Source organism: Fusarium oxysporum, chromosome 4, assembly GCF_000149955.1.
Source record: "Fusarium oxysporum f. sp. lycopersici 4287 chromosome 4, whole genome shotgun sequence".
Taxonomy (NCBI): domain Eukaryota; kingdom Fungi; phylum Ascomycota; class Sordariomycetes; order Hypocreales; family Nectriaceae; genus Fusarium; species Fusarium oxysporum.
This window is the reverse complement of record NC_030989.1, coordinates 3,453,467-3,474,718: the sequence shown is the minus strand read 5'-3', so window position 1 is coordinate 3,474,718 and position 21,252 is coordinate 3,453,467. Positions and strand designations below refer to the sequence as shown.

At 49.1% G+C, this 21,252-nt stretch overlaps 12 protein-coding genes across 14 annotated transcripts; 5 read left to right on the top strand and 7 right to left on the bottom strand.

The window, feature by feature from the left end:
- Nucleotides 1–127: 127 nt before the first annotated feature.
- Nucleotides 128–373, top strand: FOXG_18744 (uncharacterized protein; the record flags this gene model as incomplete). The annotated part of the gene is made up of 1 exon (XM_018398877.1): nt 128–373. One exon carries the CDS (start codon nt 128–130, stop codon nt 371–373), a length of 246 nt encoding a protein of 81 aa, XP_018238641.1.
- Nucleotides 374–1,041: 668 nt separating this feature from the next.
- FOXG_04121 (uncharacterized protein) lies at nt 1,042–2,946 on the top strand. Its single transcript, XM_018382014.1, has one exon. It carries the CDS (start codon nt 1,100–1,102, stop codon nt 2,783–2,785), a length of 1,686 nt encoding a protein of 561 aa, XP_018238640.1. The 5' UTR covers nt 1,042–1,099; the 3' UTR covers nt 2,786–2,946.
- A 343-nt stretch (nt 2,947–3,289) lies between these two features.
- On the bottom strand, nt 3,290–5,642 carry FOXG_04120 (endoglucanase). Its single transcript, XM_018382013.1, has one exon. It carries the CDS (start codon nt 4,532–4,534, stop codon nt 3,446–3,448), a length of 1,089 nt encoding a protein of 362 aa, XP_018238639.1. The 5' UTR covers nt 4,535–5,642; the 3' UTR covers nt 3,290–3,445.
- Nucleotides 5,643–5,880: 238 nt separating this feature from the next.
- Nucleotides 5,881–7,205, top strand: FOXG_04119 (uncharacterized protein). The gene is made up of 2 exons (XM_018382012.1): nt 5,881–6,292; nt 6,342–7,205. Exons 1-2 carry the CDS (start codon nt 6,055–6,057, stop codon nt 6,983–6,985), a joined length of 882 nt encoding a protein of 293 aa, XP_018238638.1. The 5' UTR covers nt 5,881–6,054; the 3' UTR covers nt 6,986–7,205.
- A 507-nt stretch (nt 7,206–7,712) lies between these two features.
- On the bottom strand, nt 7,713–9,428 carry FOXG_04118 (uncharacterized protein). The gene has a single exon (XM_018382011.1). It carries the CDS (start codon nt 9,249–9,251, stop codon nt 7,827–7,829), a length of 1,425 nt encoding a protein of 474 aa, XP_018238637.1. The 5' UTR covers nt 9,252–9,428; the 3' UTR covers nt 7,713–7,826.
- A 551-nt stretch (nt 9,429–9,979) lies between these two features.
- Nucleotides 9,980–14,604, top strand: FOXG_04117 (D-3-phosphoglycerate dehydrogenase). Of its 3 annotated transcripts, none has more exons than XM_018382008.1 (4): nt 9,980–10,612; nt 10,656–10,708; nt 10,759–10,849; nt 10,900–14,604. In XM_018382008.1, exons 1-4 carry the CDS (start codon nt 10,263–10,265, stop codon nt 11,501–11,503), a joined length of 1,098 nt encoding a protein of 365 aa, XP_018238632.1. In that variant the 5' UTR covers nt 9,980–10,262; the 3' UTR covers nt 11,504–14,604. The 3 variants fall into 3 exon arrangements, with proteins under 3 accessions (XP_018238632.1, XP_018238634.1, XP_018238633.1); XM_018382010.1 differs by having other exon boundaries at nt 10,131–10,612; nt 10,911–11,648; XM_018382009.1 differs by having other exon boundaries at nt 10,131–10,708.
- On the bottom strand, nt 11,639–12,205 carry FOXG_18743 (uncharacterized protein; the record flags this gene model as incomplete). The annotated part of the gene is made up of 1 exon (XM_018398876.1): nt 11,639–12,205. One exon carries the CDS (start codon nt 12,203–12,205, stop codon nt 11,639–11,641), a length of 567 nt encoding a protein of 188 aa, XP_018238636.1.
- Nucleotides 12,267–14,135, bottom strand: FOXG_04116 (uncharacterized protein; the record flags this gene model as incomplete). The annotated part of the gene is made up of 1 exon (XM_018382007.1): nt 12,267–14,135. The coding sequence occupies one exon, from the start codon at nt 14,133–14,135 to the stop codon at nt 12,267–12,269; it is 1,869 nt and encodes a 622-aa protein (XP_018238635.1).
- A 107-nt stretch (nt 14,605–14,711) lies between the features above and the next one.
- On the top strand, nt 14,712–16,222 carry FOXG_04115 (N4-(beta-N-acetylglucosaminyl)-L-asparaginase). Its single transcript, XM_018382006.1, has 2 exons — nt 14,712–15,916; nt 15,972–16,222. The coding sequence occupies exons 1-2, from the start codon at nt 14,891–14,893 to the stop codon at nt 15,975–15,977; spliced, it is 1,032 nt and encodes a 343-aa protein (XP_018238631.1). The 5' UTR covers nt 14,712–14,890; the 3' UTR covers nt 15,978–16,222.
- On the bottom strand, nt 16,193–17,319 carry FOXG_18742 (phytanoyl-CoA hydroxylase; the record flags this gene model as incomplete). The annotated part of the gene is made up of 4 exons (XM_018398875.1): nt 16,193–16,231; nt 16,277–16,369; nt 16,416–16,633; nt 16,683–17,319. 4 exons carry the CDS (start codon nt 17,317–17,319, stop codon nt 16,193–16,195), a joined length of 987 nt encoding a protein of 328 aa, XP_018238630.1.
- Nucleotides 17,320–17,941: 622 nt separating this feature from the next.
- Nucleotides 17,942–18,723, bottom strand: FOXG_04114 (uncharacterized protein; the record flags this gene model as incomplete). Its single annotated transcript, XM_018382005.1, has 2 exons — nt 18,328–18,723; nt 17,942–18,283 (listed from the first exon to the last, which is right to left on the bottom strand). Exons 1-2 carry the CDS (start codon nt 18,580–18,582, stop codon nt 17,942–17,944), a joined length of 597 nt encoding a protein of 198 aa, XP_018238629.1. The 5' UTR covers nt 18,583–18,723.
- Nucleotides 18,724–19,067: 344 nt separating this feature from the next.
- FOXG_04113 (phosphatidylinositol glycan, class T) lies at nt 19,068–21,144 on the bottom strand. The gene is made up of 2 exons (XM_018382004.1): nt 20,309–21,144; nt 19,068–20,264 (listed from the first exon to the last, which is right to left on the bottom strand). The coding sequence occupies exons 1-2, from the start codon at nt 21,069–21,071 to the stop codon at nt 19,279–19,281; spliced, it is 1,749 nt and encodes a 582-aa protein (XP_018238628.1). The 5' UTR covers nt 21,072–21,144; the 3' UTR covers nt 19,068–19,278.
- Nucleotides 21,145–21,252: the final 108 nt, after the last annotated feature.

The window sequence follows — 21,252 nt, the reverse complement described above, 5'->3', positions numbered from 1 at the left end:
AATCGTCAGTCTCAGAGACGTTGGCGAAGTCTGTACGAATAACTTGCTCAGCAAGCTCGAAAGTCCCGGTCCGCAAGTCCTCAAGATCTTTGGTCCTCGTGCCTACAGTTCAATCGATCTGAGAGACATGTTTGAGGTAACCACTGACAACAAGGTTGAGCTCGGACTTGCGCAAGGTGAGGATTTGAAGGCTTTCTTCAGACAGATCCTTCCTGAGCATTGCATTCCAGACTTTATGGAAATGATAGAATCGTCACTACCGGGTGGATTGATCGCCAAGGAGTATGAGGTTGATGAGAATACCGTGACTGGAAAGGTTGAGATGTTGGAAGTTTTCCGTGAACTGGGTGACAAGTATGGCTGTTCCAAGTAAAGAAGACATAGCCTGAACATTGACAGCTCGAATAATTCTAATTTTAAACACGGATGTCTGCCAAGAGGAGACGTACGCTACAGCAGCCTAGGTCTGGTATGCTCGCCTGCGTTACCTGTTCGACGCGGATCATTCTTATAAGGGTTTGTGATAGTTTTGTTCTGCTTTTCCGCACAACTACTTATTTATGTAAAACGAAACATATATCGAGCGACGTCGTTTAACTGTTACATGAAATTTCAGAAGGTTTCATCATGCGAGCCAATAAGCTCTGAATAGGCGCAACAGCCTGACCATCTGCTGCCAGCACTGAGCAATGCCTCAATCGTCTGGTGTCATTCTAATGCATCTAGTATAGACTATCGTAACAGTATTTAGTGTATATGTTACTAGGTTGAGTGGCAGTTGGCTTCATATAACGTGCGTGTATCTATCAGTTGATGCCGATAAACTTTGTGTGAATCATGCGAGATTTATCCACATCACCACAGTGACAAGGCGGGGGTTTATGCTACTGTATCAATTAACAGGCAACAGCAGATAAGGTACTGTAAGAGTGACAATCGGCTCGAAAATGCCGTGATTCATCAATCTACAAAGGTTCCTTGCTATGGATATAAATGGAGATCCTTGCTCCAAATGCAACGGAACTTATGTTTTTCAGTGTGACCATGATGCTCTTATTAATCTGAAACAGGAAGGTGGCTGGCCATATCGCAAAACTATATGAGAAGCTTAAAGCCCCCCCGCGATTTATATCTTTACCAAAACAACAACATATTTCTATCACCAGAAAATATGTGGTTTGCTGGCTGCGCTTCCGCTGCCCTCTTGGCGCTCACCGCCAGAGGAAGCGCGTACAGCATCCCCGCTCTGTCCGCTCGAGCCTCCTCAGACTCTGGATCCATTAAAGTTCACAATATCTCGGTTCCCGTCGATCATTTCCACAATGAGACCAAGTATGAACCTCACTCGGATAAGAAGTTTCCCTTGAGATATTGGTTCGATGCGCAGCATTATCGCGAGGGCGGACCGGTCATTATTCTCGCCTCTGGTGAGACTTCAGGCGAGGACAGAATTCCATTCCTCGAACATGGTATCCTGAAGATGCTGGCCAATGCGACTGGTGGTGTTGGAGTCATTCTCGAGCATCGTTACTATGGCACCAGTTTTCCTGTTCCGGATCTCAAGACAAAGAACCTGCGTTTCTTGTCCACTGAGCAGGCTCTCGCTGATACAGCTTACTTTGCCGAGCATGTCAAGTTTCCGGGTCTGGAGAAGCACAATTTGACCGCTTCCAACACGCCTTACATCATCTACGGTGGATCCTACGCTGGTGCCTTTGCTGCTTTCGCCAGAAAGATTTACCCTGAGGTCTTTTGGGGTGGCATCTCCTCTTCTGGTGTCACCGAGGCTATCATCGACTACTGGGAGTACTTTGAGGCTGCACGCCTTTTCGCACCCGGCGACTGTGCCAAGGTCACACAAAAGCTCACTCAAGTCGTCGACAAGATCCTCACTGGCAGCGACAAGGAGGAGAAGAAACAGCTCAAGATTGCGTTTGGTCTCCTTGGTCTACGCGACGACGACTTCGCATCCACCATTTCCCGCGGTATCCAAGGGCTGCAAGGCAACAACTGGGACCCTGCACAGGACTCACCTGATTTCGGGATCTACTGTGGCAGTGTTTCTTCCGATGCTCTTCTCTACGCCAGCACTAGGCCTCTCACACCTTATGTCAAGAAGTGGCTCTCAGCTCATGCAAACAAGAACGACGTCAAGTATCTGACAAACCGTTTCCTCAACTACATCGGTTATATGAGGTCAAACGTTGAGTCTGATAAACAGGGAGGCTGTCAAGGCCAGACAGTGAATGAATGCTACTCTATTCGCGAGATGTATAGCAGCACTAGTCTTAACCCAGCATCCAGTGGACGTCAGTGGACCTATCAGACATGCACACAATGGGGATACTGGCAGACTGGCTCTGGAGTGCCTAAGAACCAGCTCCCTCTGGTCTCTCGCCTCGTCGACGTCGAGTTCAGCACCATTCCCTGCCGCCAGGAATTCAACATCACAGCTGAACCTGACGTCGAATCCATCAACAAGCTCGGTGGCTGGAACTTTAGCTACCCACGCGTGGCCTTCATCGACGGTGAATACGATCCTTGGAGAGCCGCTACACCTCATAAGATTGGTCTTGCTCCCAGGAAGTCGACGGCCAGTGAACCATTTATCCTTATCCCGTACGGTGTTCACCATTGGGATGAGAATGGTCTGGACCCTAACGCCACTGAGATCGGACTCCCTCCTCCTGCAGTTGCCAAAGCTCAGCAGGATATTGTTGATTTCACCAAGGCTTGGTTGGAGGAGTACGAGAAGGAGAAGGGGAAGCGTGCGAATGACCTTTAAGATGCGATACCTTGATATTCTCTGTACATAGTTAAAATCAGGCTTATGATTATGACTTCAAGTTAGTCCTAGCAATAGAGACCTATGTTACACCTATCTGGTTCAGGCGTCAGTCTTGTCAATACTCTTGAAGAGGAGCTTCTATGAAACACTGTGAACGCGTAGGAATCTCTCATAATTCTAACTTTCCTAGAATCTTTTGTATGACCAGTTGCTAAGTTATGGGTCTGGAGAAGGCTATCAGCCCCAGAGAGGATGTCTACAAGGTTCGGCAAGCATCGCCCTTACATTCTTATATGCTAAGCGGTATTGGGGACACTACGCGAGGTATATCTATGTGGACAGTGGCTTTCTTCATTCACATAACCGCTAACATCTCTAGAGCCAAGCGACTGTTGAGAAGACGGATCTTCTTGTATGGGTTCACAGTATGCAGCATTATAAGAGCTAGGCATTTAGAGTTCCGATCGGAGAAGCATTCAAGCATGTCACATGAGTATCAGACAGGGTAAGATAAATAATAATCAAGGTAATTGAATTATATCTTGGACTCGAGGTCACATATATACAGCAGAATACTCAAATATTCATCCCATTCAGGATAGACAGGCTTTTGTCCTTGTAAAAGCCTTTCATACACAACCACGCTTAGTGGTCTGCTTAGTTCATGAGGTCACGAGCGTGACGGCGGGCCTTCATGCCGCGCTTGGCCTTGCAGCCAGTCTTGGTGGGCTTGGTAGCAGCAGGAGCCTCAGTCTGGACAGGAGTGGCAGGCTCCTGAGCAGCAGGGGATGTCTCGACGGGGGCAGCGGGCTCCTCAGCGGCAGCGGAAGTGGCAACAGGAGCGGCAGCGGAGGTACCAGCCGCGGGAGCCTCAGTCTGGGCGGGGGTCTCAGGGGCGGCAGAGCCAGAGCCAGAACCAGAGTCGGAACCGGAGCCAGAGCCAGTGGTGGGGGTACCCTTGGCCTTCTCAGCGAGCTTGCCCTGGGTAACCTTGGGGGCCTTGATAGTCATAGCAGGGCCGGGGATGGGGTAGCTGGTAGGGCTGTTGTAGAGATCGAAGACAATACCCTTCTCGGTAGACTTGTACAGCTCAGTTCCGAGGGTACCCTCAGGGAGCTCAGAGCCGGAACCAGAGATCTCGAGGTTGAAGCACTGGGGGTAGTTCTGAGCACCGTTCTCCTGACCAGCGGCGTGGAGAGCAATGATCTCGTGACGGAGAACGTAAGAACCGGGCTTGATGTTCTCGGGAATCTCGATGAGCCAGCCGTTGTCGTTGGCAATCAGCTCGTCAGAGGCATAAGTACCGGGGTTACCAGACTTGACAAGACCAGCCTCGTCGATCTTGAAGAACTTGAGGGTCTCCTTGTCGACGGACTCACAGCCGGCAGAACCGCAAGAGGCCAACATGTCAATGACAGGTCCCTTGTGGCTCTCGGGCCAGGTGTCCCACTTGATGTAGATCTGGTCACCGGCCTTGACCTTGGCGTGGCCCTTGGCATTCTTAGCATCGCGGTGGCAGATGATGTCGCCGGTGCCGAAGGCATCAGGGGCGACGAAACCGTTATCGGAAGCGGTGGTGGACCAGGCGATGAGGGTCTTTGGGGTCTGGTCGTAGGGAGCAGAGCTAGCATCGTAGCCGTCGTAGACGGTGCCAGCAACGTTGATAGAGGAAACATGACCGTGGGCAGCAACGCCCATGGCACCGGCAACGACGGCGAGAAGAGTCTTGGAGGTGAAAGAAGGCATCTTGAAAAAAAGGTTGGTTGTGTAAGAAAGGTGGTTGTTGGTGTTTGTAAAGAGTGGTGATATCCGACTGGCGGTGGAAGTGAATGAATGAATGAAACGACTTCTGTCAAAGAAGCGTGAAAGAATGTGCAAGGAGCAAAAAGTGAATGGAATGAACTGCTGAATGAGCCTGAGTGAAGGAAGAGAGTACTTTCGAGAGAGGAAGAGGGCGGTTTATATCAGTGTTTGGAGACCTGAGCTGGCGGGTAAAGAGCCTCATGGCTAAACGGATCAGTTTCCCGCCTTGGATAGATTGATGCAGGGGTGTCATGCTCGGGTCGATATGCCATCAGGGATGAGGGTGGTGAAGGGTTGCATGGTGTTGGACAAGGCGGTTTCAGCCCCTGTGGTTTTATGGGTATGCTTGATCAAGATATGAGTAGATCATGCAAGTATTACAGTGATGTTCATAGTATTTTAAGTTTAGAGTCGCATTTTACCGACGGTATAGTCGAGGCTAGCATCTGGATCTTCACGATAGTCTGTAGATGGCCAAAGTAAGATTGATTATTGCCAAGAAATGGCAAAACGGTCATTCAGTTGAATACTGCCAACACCGTCCCAAGCGAAGTGACATGCCCGTCTTGCAAGCGAGCAGTCCATCTCGGCCGAAGAACCGCTGTACCTGAAACTGGGGCAGAAGACAAGATGGAAAAACACAAGCGTTCTTTTGTTCCTGCTTTAGCGCCGCAGGGGTCATGGCAGCGGTGTTTATTTTTCCGCAAGTCCCCATCTCAAGACCCTTGCAGGCCCAAGCTTTGGGTCAGTCATCCTGAGACGATGGAGTTGCTTCTGCCCTTCTCCTGACGTCGCTTCCAAGATGTCCCCTCAAGTCCAGACGAATGAAGATGGATCTGTTAACCCGCTGAATAGATTAAATCAACGGATGAATTAACCCGAAGGAGACGAGAGGGCCCAGATTCTCAGGTGGCGTCAATCAATATGGCCTTGACATGCCGGCTTGTGCGTTGTAAGCCGTCTCCTTGGGCCGATTGAACCCGATCGTGGTGGTATTCGGTGGTGAAACCGTAAGAGCTTCACGATAACCCTTCAAAACACCAAACAGTCGGTCCACTCTACAGTGATAAACTTTTGGGGAAACAGTATAGTTTTATGCTTTTCCTGCATCACATAATCTCCAACTACCGACTCTCAACAACTCTAAGAGAATCGTGTGACTCCCGTGAGATAGCGGTGTAAAATGGTACCATGTGAACCATTTTCTCAACAAGATCGTAGTGTAGTATCTCGGATTAGTATTCGCATTCTCTCTTTTTCGCTAACTAACTTTTTTTTCTCGCCCGTCTAAAAGTCCAAGCTTTCCCATTTTTCCCGCGTAATCTCCCTAAGCCCCCTTTCAACAGCTTGGCGACGTTTAATTAAAATTTGCCACTTCCATGCATCAAAAACCACGAAGACAGGAAAAATAGGAACAAAACCAAACAAGTTTCCACGAGTTCGTCTCTGATAAGGGAAAAGATATGCTTACGACGGCGCAACTTGAGACACAGGGGCTGAATGTGCAGGGGTCCAGCGGGATTCTGAAACCTGACAACCTTGGCGAGGAGGAACGAGAGCAGAGAGGAGATGACAGTGACAATGAGGGGCGCCTGAAGCCGAGTCTGCAGTTTACAGGGCATCAGCTCTTCTATGTCTTTGGGCTTGATGGAGTAGGCGCGATGGCTTTATCTGGGGGTGTGAATTTCGCATTGGCTTATGGTGAGTTTACAGCTGAAGTCTGAGATGAAAAGCTAATGAGAATGGGTAGTCATGTACACCACGCAAGACACCATTAAGAACCCAATTCGGTTGTTTCAACTGCCAAACACACTATCAGGCGATGCAGCTGTAACTATTATCGTCCAATGCATTCTCACGTGGTTCGTTGAGATGGGACTCGTCAGTTACGACCTTTCAAAACGCTCTGTTCAGCCGATTGGCTTTGTTCCTGAGCCCTCGCATCAGTGGCTTCGATGGCTGTTTTTTCTTCCACCGGTATCTGATCTAAGCGACTCCGAAGTTGAAGAGAAGGAGCCTCAGAGAAAATCCACAGTTCCTCCTGTACTTACGACAATCGTGCAAGGGGCACTAAGAGGTTTTATACTCGCTGTCGTGGGTTTCTTACTCCTCTGGCCACTGAGCGTGGGGGTTTTGACCACAGTTGGAGAACGCGATGGCGGGGATTGGAGATATAAAGACCGCTGGACGCCACAGGCTTTCAAGGCGATTCTTGGCGGTGTTCTAGGTTTACTTACGACCCCTTTGATGGCTTTGTTCTGGCTTATCAAGGCGGGTTGGGAGGGTAATGATGAAAGAGCTGAGGCGAGAGACTCAAGACGGAGTCAATACGCTGAGGCTGAGAGGATGAATGCAAGGAGTTCAAGGCAGAGCAGATATATGGCGGAGGTATAGACATGCATTCGCGATAAACGTGGCGACGATTGCTTGATGGATTAATGACACGGAATTATAATACACCACTAATTATGCCGGAGCAGGGTCAGGATAGAAATACGGGCATCGAAGGTTGAGATGATGTGCCGAACCTTTACGAAAAAATGATAGTAAACATTATATAGACTAGGTAAAGAAAGTAATAATATCGTATAAATTAGAGTGGATGTTACCCCAGTGGCGAGCGTCCAGTGCTTAATTGCCGTATTCTAGAAGTCTAGGGTGGCTTCGATGGAATTGTACCGTGGAATTGCTGATATCGAGAGGAACGTCTCATAAATCTCACATACCGCTTCTCAATAAATCTGATAATGGTGCCGGTTGATGCAACAATTTTTGTAGATGTAGTTTGATGTCGAATTCGTGATGTTGAGAGTGAGTGCCAATTGATCCATCTTGCTCAGCGTGTCATTGGCCCTGTGAAGTTGGCTTCTGACGAAACCTGTCAACGGTGTGATCCCCGAACAAGCAGTAAGTCCCGAAATGGTGCGGCCATATAGATAGGCTAATGTATGGACGGACAATTACTACAAAAGGACCGAACATAAAATATTCCATAATAACGGCGTTAACGTTGAAGCTGGAGGCGTCGGGCCAGCCCGGTGGTTGGTGATGTCTTGCCCCAGAGGACCCTGTGGCGTCCCCTAAATCCAGGGCTGTCAGCCTCCCATTGAGATCATCAAGATGGAAGGGAGCGCATTACATCCTCTATCTTCTGGTGTTGGCAGTCGATGTCGCTCAATTCAGCATTTAATTGATAAATATCATTTAATCATAATTTGAACCTATAACTAACGGATCACATTCGCTTAGGATTAACAAACACCATAATCTCCTCCCAGGCCTTGACCAAAGACGTCCCCATCGCCTCAATCATGGTCCATATCCGACGTGGAATATAGTGGATCAACCAGAGGAGACCCGCGCCGATAAACCAGATACATGAACCTAAAGTGCCAAAGATTGCTTTGAGCACATCGTAACTCGTTCTGCCAAAGGCCACGAAGAATGCGCCAATTGCTTTGGGCGCGTCCACGAAGATGGCGCGTACGAGATGGCAGAAGCCATTCCATACATCCCGAAGAGTGATCCCGTGCAAGAAAGTCACGACGGCCATGACTGCTGTGTGTAGAAGGGAGACCATCTTAACGAAAATGTTGAGGATGGCTTCGCCGATGCCCTTCAATCCGCTTCCGATCCATTTTAGAACAAACATTACAGCGCCGGGTATGCCTGTCAGGGTCTTCCACAATACTTTGAAAATCGCCTTGACCAAGCTCTTCAAAAGCGACGGAAGCTCCTTGATGCCCTTCCACACCTCCTTTGCAGCGCGTTTGAGGGTACTAGGTATCTCGAGTATCGCGTCCTTGATTTCGCCGGGCAACTCTTTGAAAAAGGTCTTTACCCGATGACGACGTTTCCAAACAGCGCGACATATCTCCTTCGGCGCATCCCAGACCAAAAGCTTGGGGAGATCCCAAATGAGTATCCTGACGAACTTGGCGATTCTATCGATAGCTCGTCGCACCCGGTCCATTTGCTTTTTATGTACAACCGCCCATCGCTTCCACGCGCCGCCGCGAATGGACGGGAGATAATGAACGATTTCGCGATGGCGGTTGGCAGCGGCGAGACGAAGAGCGATCGCCCCGTCAGGCGCAATGAGGTCGTGCTTCGCGCCGTAGTCTTCGATCAAGACTTTGACTAATGCGAGGTGCCCGCGCTCAGCAGCGACCATCAACGGCGTACGCTCAGGCAAGTCTGCAGCCTTGACGGTGCTATTGCCATCCCGTGCGCGACCGAACTCATTGACGCTAGCACCAAGAGCAACGAGGCGGCTCACCATGGGAACCTTGCCCGCGCGCACAGCAGCATTCAACGGTGTTTCGCCCCATCGACTTGTAGTATCGGGCGACACCCATCCGCGGGCTATAAAATCGGCGACAATATCGTCGTGACCGTCCTCGATGGCGGAGAAGAAGGCATTAACGATGTCGGATTCGACTCGGTATGCTTCATCGTAAGTTGCCCAATCTACATCGGCGGTAAGGCGTTGGAGGTTAGTCGGGCGACCGGCGGGGGAGTGTAGGATGGGAAATTCGACGCTTCCGGCGGCTTCGATTCTGGTTAGAAGGTCGTCATTGTCGACAGCTGAGTACGTCGGAAGAGGGTTGCGAAGGCTTTCATTTAGCGCAGCAGGATCTGGTAGGACAACCCGAGGCATTGTAAAGTGCTGAGTGATGGTCGACTCAACCTAAGATGGGAGGAGGGGTAGGTATTTGAAGTCATCTCAGGCTTTTGTGGCTGTCTTCAAGGCGGAATCAGCTGCTCTTTGTTGGCCTTCATGGCATTGGGCTGTGTGAAGTCGTCCCGAGGTTCTGGAAATTGGGGGCGTTTTCAGCTGCTGGTCTCTGCCACCGCCAACGGTCCTGCAGGGTTAGTGGATGATGTTTAGCGTAGGCTGCCTGTAGGGCTGAGCTGTTTTGGTGGGCACAGTCACGGAGTTTGGCTGGGCTGAAAGAATGGAACTGTCAAATATCTCTATTTATTGGAACGTAGAAAATTATGCCTTTTGCTTGGCTTCTTCCAGTTCATCGGCTGGGTGGCACAGCTATTCGGTATGGCTCAGCCAATGTTTTAAGACAATCTCAGCATGGTGGTATGGCCGTGAATGTGGAGGGGTTATTTAAGTTACAGTGCAATCGCTACTCATGGTGATTAACCGGATGATAGATCAGAATCTGAAGTGAAAAGTTGGCATAGCATGACAGCATAAATTCTCTTTAAAGTTCATACAAAAGTGCTATGAGCACCCAGATCTTATATATGATCGCAACAATGTTCTAGCATAACCAACCATGCAGACTGTGGAGCGCAAGTTCGGCATGGTTTCCGAGGCAGTACAGGGTAGTCGATTTCAAGACAGGTCAGCCTCATAAACTCAATCAATCAACGTTGCGCAACCCAAAACCTATATGTTCAACGTCCATATACAGTTGAGTTTTAATTCGTTTCCGAGACTATAATGACAACATCGGCACTATGCAACCTCTTCATCGCGATATCAATCCACTCAGATCCATCCTTATCTCAAGGCGTCAATCAGCCCCACCTTGACGACAGCATCATCGTGGATGTCTATTTGTCATCCTCTAGACTCAATATTCACTCATGATCTCCTTCAATTCTCCTTCTCGTACTTCCGATTGACAACTTCATTCCCAGTACCTTCATCATGACGCTCGTCAGAATTACCAACAACAAAACCCTCAAAGGCCACAAAGCCGTAATATTCTCAACAGTTGAACCACCAAAGGCTCAGATTGACGCTATTCAGAAACAGTTCCCTGATTTGACTATCAAGACTTTCATTCAGCCATGGGGTGCACCTCTAGATCCTAGTTTCAAGGAAGAAGAGTGGCAAGATACTACTGTTTTATTGACTGCCACCTTGTTGCCAAAACCAGAGCAGGCGCCGCATTTGCAATACGTTCAGCTTACGAGCGCTGGTGCCAACCATCTAATCAAAGATCCCCTCTTTACGGATACAAAGATTCCATTTTCGACCGCTAACGGAGTCCATGGGTGAGTTGGACTTGCAAGGTGGAAGACTATTGCTAATTGATAGACCTCAAATTGCGGAGTGGATAATTACTACTTATCTATCTCATCGACTTCATTGTAGGACATCCAGGAGCTCCTTTTGAGAGTTCTGGCTTACGATTTGATAGTGAAGGAATATACAAAGCTTCAAGATGAAGGAAAATGGAAACGTCTTCATCAGGGCGCCGAAGATACTGAAGACACAGCTGGCAAGCGAATGTCAGAACCCATACTCTCCTTTCCAGAGATTTTCGACTAACAAATTACAGTGGCATCCTAGGCTACGGCAGTATCGGCCGTCAAACAGCCCGTCTATCAAAAGCTTTAGGCTTAGACGTTCATGCCTACACTCTCCACCCTCGCAACACTCCAGAGTCTCGCCGCGATGACTCCTACACGCCACCAGGCCTTGGCGACCCAGAGGGTGAATTTCCTAGCAAATGGTTCTCCGGCGGATCCAAAAAAGAAATCCACGAATTTCTCGATTCAGGACTAGACATCCTCGTCATCTCAGTGCCATTGACTGACAAGACGAAGGGATTGATCTCGAAGCCTGAATTTGAGATTCTTGGTAAGAAGGGAACTTTCTTGATTAACATTGCGAGAGGACCTATCGTCAATACCGATGATCTTATCGAGGCGCTGAATTCGGAGACTATCAAGGGTGCAGCGCTTGATGTCACCGATCCTGAGCCTTTGCCAGATCAGCATCCACTGTGGAGCGCGAAGAATGTGACTATTACGCCACATATCAGTGCTGCTTCCTCATTTTACTATACGAGGTTGTTGGATATTTTTAGATTGAACCTTGAGAGGCTGAGTCAGGGACGAAACGATTTCATCAACAAAGTCAACCGGAAGGAAGGTTACTAGAGGTTTTCGAACGAAGACATAAAAAACCATTGAATATGTTTCGGTTTCCTATCTTCTATACGTGATAGAAATTGACACAGGAAATAAATAAACCGCATGATTTAGAGAATGTAGGAGTGATATTGAGCTACACGGTTACTGAACCATTTTCTTTTCCATCAAGACCCTGATCCTCTGCACCTCAGCAGAACCATACGTTTCCTCCAGCATCTCCATGACTCCCAACGCAGTGATCTCTGGATCCCACATATCCTTCGAAATTACAGCACTGACATCCGAAAACTGCACGAGCTCCCTTACAATCTCAGTCCAACGTGAAGTTCCTTCAGGGTTGATATCGTAGTATTCAATCCATTCCCTCCGCTTTGCATCACGAAGATGACGAAGAACAGCCAGCCATGGAGTAATTGACTGATGTGTGATGAAGTGTTTGTATTTATGATTGGGACCTGGGTTGATGCGTGATGGATTGTTGAGAAGCCAATGGACGAGCTTGGGTGACGACATGGGGAAGATGGTTTTGTTACGAGAGCAGAGAAATTCTGTCGCGTATGAAAGTAAAGGTGTAGACCCGTCCTCTTGCTCTTCTTCCACTGCTTGTTCTTCACGAGTCAGGTCCTCAACTTCCTGACAGACATAAGTTGTCAGACCGAACTTGGTCGCAAGACACAAAAACGGCCGATGAATAGGAGGCGCTTTCATCCTAACCTCATAAGCCCCAAACGTACTCTTTGCCCAATGATCATAAGGATCAGACGGCTTCTCAAGGCCAGAGCCAAGAAAGAGCCTTATCCATCTCATTCAAGAATTTCCGCTGAAGGCCCTGAGCATCGTTAACGATATATCGTGCATGTGTCATGGCGAGTGCAATATCGGGATACCACTCATCTAAACGCCGATGATGCTCGATTTCTTCGAGAGGATGCTTCAGACGAAGGACATATGATCTCTGAAGTCGAGTATGAGGGTCAAAGTCTGGAGACTGGAGTGCTTCAAGACGTTTTCCTGCTCCGCCGTCCATGAGCCAGTCTCGAACTGTACGGTGTATGTAGATGACTTTGCTCGTCGTGATGAGACTTGCAACGCTGGCATGTCTATCCTGGAACTTTGGAACACGCATATTGCCCATGGGCTTGGCAACGTGGACGTTCAAAAGCCTTGCGAAGCGAGCTTGAATATACTGAACTGTAGTTCCGCACCGTCTCTGAATTTCTTCATCCGAAGCTTCCACCACTTCGCGATCGAGAGCCATAACATCGTCCTCTTTGAAAAGCGCAAAGGCAAGTTCCCAGACTGTCAGCGAGTTGGAGGACTCATCTTTGATAAAGTCCGCGACAATTTCCCTGGCATGCATGAGCTGGAACAGAGTGGCAGTCTGCATGATCTCCGAGGATGTCTGGTCCTTGAAAAGAAGCTTCTCGAAGAGATCATCAAGATCAGTGGGAAGTTCTTTCAGAGTTGTCTCCAGAACTTCGAACTTGCTGTTCTTCTGAAATGTTACGAGCATACGCTCAACTGCGAGTCTAACCCATAAGAAAACCCCATTGGCCTGTTCAACCACCGTAGTGACCAACAGACGAGTCGACTCCGGATTCTGTTTCATCAGCCTTCGAATCTGGTCATTCGCCTTGAGTGTATCTGTTGCATAGCGGTACATATCGTCGTAGCTCAGGTCCTGAAGCTTGGTATTTGGGACAGATGTTTCAAATGCCTTTTCAAAGACATCCCATGGCCGAGATGAGAGACAGAGTTTGAGTGACTTTCCATCATATCTGGATGTCAAGTCCTTGAAGAAGTTGATGATTTGGGCATGATCGCCATCAAACTCATCAAGACCATCGATGAAGAGACAGATATTCACGCTATGCAAAGCCGCGTCAAGAAGAGAGTGAAAGGCAGCCTGTAAATCTTGGACGGTCCATTCCAGAGCAAAGTTGACTCGTTCTTTGGTTGTCATCTGTCGCAAGCGACTCCAGAGATCAGGAAACGCCTTTTCAATGAGCTCTGGATCAGAAGACAGCAACTGATGCAGGAGATATCGCAGCAGGCCAGTTTGCGACCTCTGCTGCCGAGATCCACTCGTCCAGAAGAAGAAGCCCGCTGTATTGACTCTCTTCTTGCCACCCCATCTGCGAAGATGATACAGTGCAACAGGATGCTGGGAGAGGTATCTCACGAGCGTGGACTTACCAGACCCGGGTTTTCCAGTGATCCAGTAGATAGGACCCAGCTCCGTGCTGCTAAGCCATGAGACGAAGCTGTCTCTGAAGTTCTGACGCAGAGATTGATGGATGGGTGAATTGTCAAAGATCCAATCAAGAGTCTTACCGTGAGCTTCAGTGACTTGGCTTTCGCGATCATGCATACTTTTGTATGACAGACTCTCGAGAATGAAGTCATTGATGAGGCCGACGGGAGCTAGCCTCGGGGGTCTCGGGATAACCGGGATCTGCCCGGGAGACTTGCCAGCATCATCGTGAGCAACTGGTTCCGTGCTCTCAATTGAACTCTTCGTCTCAGTCTCTTCCGGCTCAAGCTCACGGCAACACAACGTTAGCGCACCGTTAGCTCCTGGAGAGCAACCAGTAAAGTCAACTGAACTCACTGTGACGACGGAAAGGTGTCTTGGCATTGATGCAACACTTCACGGAGCCGTACATTCAGCGCCGTGACATCGTCCAGGGGCCAAAGCTTGCGGAAGCCAGCGACATCAATTGAATCACTGAACGCGTCCAAGACACGGTTGACGTGGACGACGAGGTCATTACCGATCTGAACACAGGCAAACTTGATCAGACTTTTCTCATATTCTCCCTCCTCATTCTCAACACGCTTCACCGAATGCGTCAATCCCTCGAGCAAGCGAGCAAAGTCTGTATCACAACGATCTGTATATCCCAGACTGTGTATCCCTCGCACAGCATGGCACACATCAACAGCCCTGGCGAGGAGTTCAGATACAGTGTCAACGTTAGCGTCTACAGCCATTTTATAAGCTTGTAATGGTGTAGCTAGCGGGTTTAATTTATTTAACTATTATGCAAAAGTCCTTTAATCTTCTCCTCTTGGCATGTGAATTTCACAAAGGTTGAAGTTTAAAAATTAAAAGAGAGGTTGGAATGGAATGTGAGATTGGAATGAGGGGTTTAAATACGGTCTCATGTTGGTCACGCGTAAGCAATCATCCCTGCAGCTTCTCTACTATCACATTGCATTGAAACAGGCTGAATTAGCTATCGAGTGCCGGTCTGTGAAACAATTGGTTATAGCGTCCTACAAGGTTCACAGCCCGTACCACGCTTATCAAAAGCGTCTGTTTCGAAACGTCGTATAAGAAACGCCACTCTCCCTGCCAATTTTCACCATCGTCACCGAACAACAACAAAAATGTCTTCTCTTTCTATCTTCATGGGAGTTCTCTCCCTGTCAACATTTACACTCGTGGCGGGTAATACACCTGGTCTTCCTCTTGTTATTAATACATGGGGTGGCGATTTCACCGCCGCTACGGATGCGGCCTTCACTGCGCTGGGGAAGAAGGCTTCTGCTCTTGACGCGGTTGAAATTGGAGGTACGACGTGTGAGAACAAGCAGTGCGATGGGAGTGTAGGCTTTGGAGGAAGTCCTGATGAGAACTGTGAAACTACACTTGATGCGATGATCATGGATGGTGGGAGTATGAATTCTGGTGCTGTTGCTGCTCTGCGTCGCGTTAAGAGTGCGATTTCTGTTGCTCGACACGTCCTCGACCATACTACTCATTCTCTCATTGTCGGAGACCAAGCTACAGAGTTTGCTATCCAAAACGGCTTCAAGACCACAAGCCTGTCTACCAAAAACTCGGATAAGCAGTGCAAGGACTGGAAGGCCAAGAAGTGCCAGCCCAACTATCGCATCAACGTCAGCCCAAACCCGGCATCAACATGCGGTCCCTACAAGCCTCTCGCCACCCTCACGACAAGCACCATGAAGACCAATAAACAAACAGGCCACGACACCCTCTCTCTCATCACAATCCACAAAGACGGCTCCATGGCCGCAGGAACAACAACAAACGGCGCCTCCCACAAGATCCCAGGACGCGTCGGCGACGGCCCCATCGTTGGAAGCGGCTCCTACGTCGACAGCGACATTGGCGGCTGCGGAGCAACAGGCGACGGCGACATCATGCTCCGTTTCCTCCCATGCTACCAAGCCATCGAGGGCATGCGCAACGGCCTCTCACCAAAAGAAGCAGCCGAGGATGCAGTTCTTCGCATGGTTCGCAAGTACGGCGATCTCAAGAGCGGCATCGTCGTCGTGGATCGGTACGGAAACCATGGCGCTGCGTGCAGTGGGTGGAATTTCCAGTACAGTTACAGAGGAGGAAAGATGACCAAGACCAAGGTCGTTACTGTGAAGCCGGTGCAGGAGGTACGTCTTGACTTGTAGCCTTGACGAATGATGAATGTGGTTGACAAAGACTTAGGTTTAACGAGCATCGAGCGCAACAGCATGTTTGTATTTTAGTTGTATCAATCGACAACAGTTATGCCTTTGGCTTTAGTAGCGATTTAGATATCCAAAAACAAAAATGGAGAACGATTTTTATGTTTTCGCTCTTTGTGCATGTGATATTTAATTGACCCCCCCTCAAGAAAAGTCTTGATATGTCGTCAAAAGCTGAAACCACAGCCTTGATTCACCATTTCACAGCCCATCATCGAGCCGAAAAGGAGCAGACCATCTCTGCATCATGATTAGTCCGATCCTTCATGTCTAAGAATTACATACCGTATCGTGAGGTCTCGAAGAATCCACGAATCTCAAATCTGTTCCAAGTCGAATTCGGTTCTCAGAATCCTTGTTGATAGTTGAAGCATGAATCTACACAGCATCAGCCGAGTTTCATCTAAGTATCGCAGATACGTACCATATGTGGTTTGTGAAAAACAACATCGCCGGCTTCATATTCTGTCAAAAGCCATCTTCCACCTCCATTATCTTCTAGAAATTTGATGGGACCGAGTTCTAAGAAACCATTGGACATCATGTTCTTATTGAATGCATCAATGCGTTCCTCTTCAGTCATACCGCCGTCCCTAGCCTTTTTGTTAAATGCATCTTCCAGTGTTCGACCTAGAGTGTCGCCTTTTTGGCGGTTAGCTTGGGGATCTCCATGCTTTGGAGGAAGACTCACTGCCTTCGAGGTATATCAGCCCGCCGCCCTGTAAACTGATGTCCCCAATCGGAACCCAAGCTGTCACTGAAGTAGGCTCTCCATATCGTAGAAACGACTGATCATAGTGCACTCCAATTGCATTGTTATGCGGCGTGTTATTCCTCAACAAAGACCTTGGGAGTAACTTTGTATCATCGCCCCAGCCTTTCAAGTTGGAAACAAAGTCTCTCAAGGCTGGATGTCTCGAAAACTCAAGGTAGAAGTCCTCTGTATGAGCTTTCTCCGCAAGACTAGCGAATGAACCTGGGTTGATTTGATCTTTGCCAAAAGGGCCGGCACCGATACTAGGATAGTTGACGCCTTTGTTGTCAGGATCGAAGATACCATCAACGGGAGCCGAATTGGGTTGTAGAACACCACTGGGGCTGAGAAAATTGAAGTATGCTTCTCGGCAGCCGAGTACATCAGAGCGAGGAAGAAGGCCTTTCATAAAGAGATATCCTTCTCTCTCGTAGCGGGCTCTCAGGGCTTCGATCGGTTCGGATGGATACGACTGTTTGAGCTTTCCAATCATGCCGGAGTCAAGAAGTCCATCATTTACGAGATAGCCCTCCTTGAAAGCATGTTGAGCAGTTTGTGTCGCAGTCTGGGCCATAGTGCAGGAAATCAGTCTGGCAGCAATTGAATTGACAGGAAGTGGTCAGACATTCGTGGGAGGTCGTCATTTTATCACTTATACAAGGAGGACACAGCTTCATGATTGGGAGCCACTTACACACATGGAAAATGTCTCCGAAAAAAGATCTTAGTTTCTTACCAAAAATGGTAAGATTTCGGCGAGACATTACCCAGTCAGACACTCTATCAGGGCAGCTGGACATAATATGCAGCCACAGAGTTGCGGGGTGCAGGGCTAGTAGGGGAATGCCATCATGAACTCCATCAAACAAGGGCAAGATTGACGGTTCCACGGGAGCTCTATCTTTATAGTTAAAGGAAGGGTAATATTGACCGAGTGTGCTGAAAGAAGCAACTGCTTAGTTGGGGACTGACTCGAAGGCCTCACATTGAGGATAGAGACTGATGTTAAGCATATCGCTGCGACACATGACAAGGTACAATGACAGACTCAGGATCTAAATTTATGACAAAGATACAAAGCAGCAAGCGACGCTGGTAACTGGGAATCATCGCCCGAAGCACACCGAAATGATATTTTCTATCGACTATCGTCCACATCATCCTACTAATCACCTGTCACATCCTCCAAACTCCTCCTACGTATAAGCCCAAGCAGCGAACTTATCCCCTGCAGTCTGAATCTCAATCCCCTCAACAGTCAAACAGCCGCTTCCCGTAAAAGTGCCCGTTGTCGCCTTGAGAACGGCCTCCTTCGTGATCGGGACATTCCTCGCCGTTGGACAAGCCCAAAGTCCGGGTTTTGCGTTCTCCGGTGACCACATGAGTATCGTGACAGGCATCTTACACTCTGAGATGACATGCACGGGATGGAACCCGCCCATTTGTGAGCCTGGGGGCCGGAGGGCGGAGTGTGCTGGCGGGTAGGATATGATTCCGTCGGGAGCGACGAAGATGAATTGACCGCCTGGGACTGCAGCCTGTTGCTATGAGTATGGGCTGAGTGAATGGCGATGTGACTTACTGCGAGACCAGTCATGTTTCCATCGACTTGTGTGGATGTGCCATCGGGGCATTCAGTAGCATTATCAAGACCGCAGAACGTGCTGGGTTTCGTGGCGCCGATGATGAAAGCTTTATTCCTTGCATTGATGATGCGCGCGTGGATCTGAGGAAGCGAAGGTGCGTAGGCAGAGAGGGTGTAGTATGCATTCACCGCGACGATGATCAGGAGAAGTAGAGCGAGGAGTCTCATGGTTGCGGACTGCGCAAGGCGCATTTACGTGTTGACATGGAATGCGAGAAGCTGGCAGCTGGAGTGCTATAAGATGATGTTGGGCAGGGGATGTCTTGGCAAATGCGGATAGATTGGACGAGATGAAGGCGATTGAGAAAGAGAGGAAGGCCCGAGCCTTTTCTACTCGATACCTTCTTATCTCGGTTACATCTCGCGGGAATGCCTCGAAGAAGAGATGATCAGAATATGCCATAAATACTTCTCATCATTTAAATCTCTGTTGTATTGTAGAACTCCAGAGTAATGTTGTGTTCGGCTCTTCGTCTTCTCCTCCACGTGCAGATTTGACCTCTTGTTCCATTCGAGGCTGTTGCGATAACGTCCATGTCGTCCTTGAAGACGCCAACTACAATTCGGGCAGCCCTTGAGTGCCTCGAGGACCCTGAACACATGTACACCTCAACTCGTCACCTGGAACCTCAACAGAGATGCGATAAGTTCGTGTCCACGTTCCCCAGATCTAATGACGCGGCCCGATGATGCTTCAACAAGCACAATGCAGGGTCGACGTGACAAAGACGGTAAGACCGGGGACACACTTGATCGCGTTGACCGTCATTCGTGATCTCTTCCCCAAGGCCATGTACTCGGATCGCAGGACCATGCCAGTTGAAGACGACTGCAGAGGTAACAGGAAGATCTTGTATTGTAACCAAGAAAATAACTCATACATCATATCTATTGCTTCCCAGCCTTGCCCTTCATTCTATTAACAAGTCCCAACAGCTTCGCCTTCAAAGCCGTACTCTGCGCCTCATCGGCACCCACAAATCTCCTGACCAAAATATTGTACAATCCTCCAAATGCCAGTGCGATCGCCGTTGATGTAAAGATAATGACGTTATAGGGCATGCTAAAATCAGGCGTGGGTAGGTACAGCAGCAGTGTCGTAGTGCGGATGTTGAGAACCTTGGGCTCTAATGTTGTGATGACAGCGGCGGCGACGTCGAAACCTCTGTTAGCGTCAGGAGGATATTCGGTGTATCGCAAAATGGACTTTTCGAAATCGTATGTCAGGAAAACGGTGCAGTGCGGCGGAATGCGCATGAGGAGTTCAAGCTGTGTACCCCTTGCGCGGTCGAGTGCGGGACGGTAGTAGATCTCCTTGATCAGGTCGCTCGAGTTCGACCAAGGCGAATCGGCAATACGGGCCGAGAGGGTGTGAAGATAGATACGCATGAACCATGGCAGTGACTCCATGTAGACGAACTCAACATCGGTGTCACTAGGGTTGCTCAAGATGGCCTGTACACCACCGTGTTCCTGGCCGTGGCCGTTGAAGCTGCGATCAGCGTAGAGAAGGGGTGTCTCGGGCTTATTAAGGATCTTGTCCTCGTCTTGTGACTCGGGCTTGACGAGCATGAGAGTGAGTTCGGCGTTCGTGTCGAGACTGTAGCAGCGAGAGTTTCCGTCTTGGGATCGGATCTCGCGGGCGCCTTCGGTGGTGTAGATGTCGCGGGACTGGGGGATCTGAACACAGACTGGAGGAACATCGGGGTCGGTGAGAGGGCATGTACCCTTCATGGGGCGACCGAAGACTTGAGATAGAGTCCAATCTTGACCGTCAAGACTGTCGGCGGGGTAGCATGCGTGGTCAGAGTGGTATGGTTTGGAGGTATCGCAGAGAAGCTCGTGAGCAGGAGGGGGTCGCGGAATCGGGTTGTCTAAAATTGTTAGAAAGGTCATTCAACAGCATCAAAGGACATACTTTGAGGTCTCTTGGATCGATTGACATCAAGAACCATATCCACAGTCTCTTCCATCTCCAAAAAGCATTCTCCATCCGCATTACACTTGGGTCGAACATCAATTGCCATGCTCTGATACGATGCATCGAACAGCTTGTGACCATCCAGAAGCGTAGCAATACCAGCCTTGCCCTTGCACGGCAACAGCTTCAAGAAAGGTGTCAGATTCTCTGTGCAGACAACCTCATGAGGCAAAACACCATGAAGAAGTCTCATGTTCGCAAGCGACGAGTTCGAGTGGTCGCCGTCGGGCTGGAAAGACATAACAGGTCGAATCGTTCTCGTCTCATCGATAAAGTTCAAACTGGCGCAGAACAGTCCCGAAAGGGCGTTGGTCAATGTTAACCACTTCTCATCCGCCTCTTCATCAGTCTCAGCGTCCAACCACGCCCAGAGTTCAACACCAGTGCCTCCCTCGCGTGTTCCATCCCACGGTCTAGCACCCCACGACTGAGCATCCCATCGTCCTAGCGTAAATCGTAAATGTAACTCTCGTGTCCCAGCATACTGAAGAATCTGCGCCAAGGATCGAGGGAACAGTCGAAAGTTATGGGCTTCAAAATCCGCAATCGATGTATTGGCTCGGAAGTTGAAGCTCGCTAGGAGCTGGGACAGGGGTAAAGGTCGAAGCGTCAATTGCTCGTGATAACCGGATGCGGCTGCAGAAGTGAGTGCGAAGCCATTTGCTATGGCCAGTAAGAGATAGGCCAGAAAGTGGCGCATCTTGAAAGAAAAAGGCGAAAGAGTGTGGAAGTCGATCAAGACTTCACATGGCACCTTTGCCCTTGGGAGATCGATTTGGTGTCGTAGCTTGGAGAGCTATTGCGACGTGGAGGATTCGATGAGGTAAGCGGTGGGATTTGGCAGAAAGTTAGCTTCCCGGCGCGTTCCTCCACATGCCGTC

Coding starts and splice junctions, on each gene's coding strand:
- FOXG_04121 (XM_018382014.1), top strand. CDS start 1,100: ATGAGAAGCTTAAAGCCCCCCCGCGATTTATATCTTTACCAAAACAAC.
- FOXG_04120 (XM_018382013.1), bottom strand. CDS start 4,534: ATGCCTTCTTTCACCTCCAAGACTCTTCTCGCCGTCGTTGCCGGTGCC.
- FOXG_04119 (XM_018382012.1), top strand. CDS start 6,055: ATGCTTACGACGGCGCAACTTGAGACACAGGGGCTGAATGTGCAGGGG. Junction 6,293..6,341: donor GAATTTCGCATTGGCTTATG/GTGAGTTTACAG, acceptor GAGAATGGGTAG/TCATGTACACCACGCAAGAC.
- FOXG_04118 (XM_018382011.1), bottom strand. CDS start 9,251: ATGCCTCGGGTTGTCCTACCAGATCCTGCTGCGCTAAATGAAAGCCTT.
- FOXG_04117 (XM_018382008.1), top strand. CDS start 10,263: ATGACGCTCGTCAGAATTACCAACAACAAAACCCTCAAAGGCCACAAA. Junction 10,709..10,758: donor TCTATCTCATCGACTTCATT/GTAGGACATCCA, acceptor ACGATTTGATAG/TGAAGGAATATACAAAGCTT. Junction 10,850..10,899: donor GACACAGCTGGCAAGCGAAT/GTCAGAACCCAT, acceptor AACAAATTACAG/TGGCATCCTAGGCTACGGCA.
- FOXG_04115 (XM_018382006.1), top strand. CDS start 14,891: ATGTCTTCTCTTTCTATCTTCATGGGAGTTCTCTCCCTGTCAACATTT.
- FOXG_04113 (XM_018382004.1), bottom strand. CDS start 21,071: ATGCGCCACTTTCTGGCCTATCTCTTACTGGCCATAGCAAATGGCTTC. Junction 20,265..20,308: donor TCGATCCAAGAGACCTCAAA/GTATGTCCTTTG, acceptor TAACAATTTTAG/ACAACCCGATTCCGCGACCC.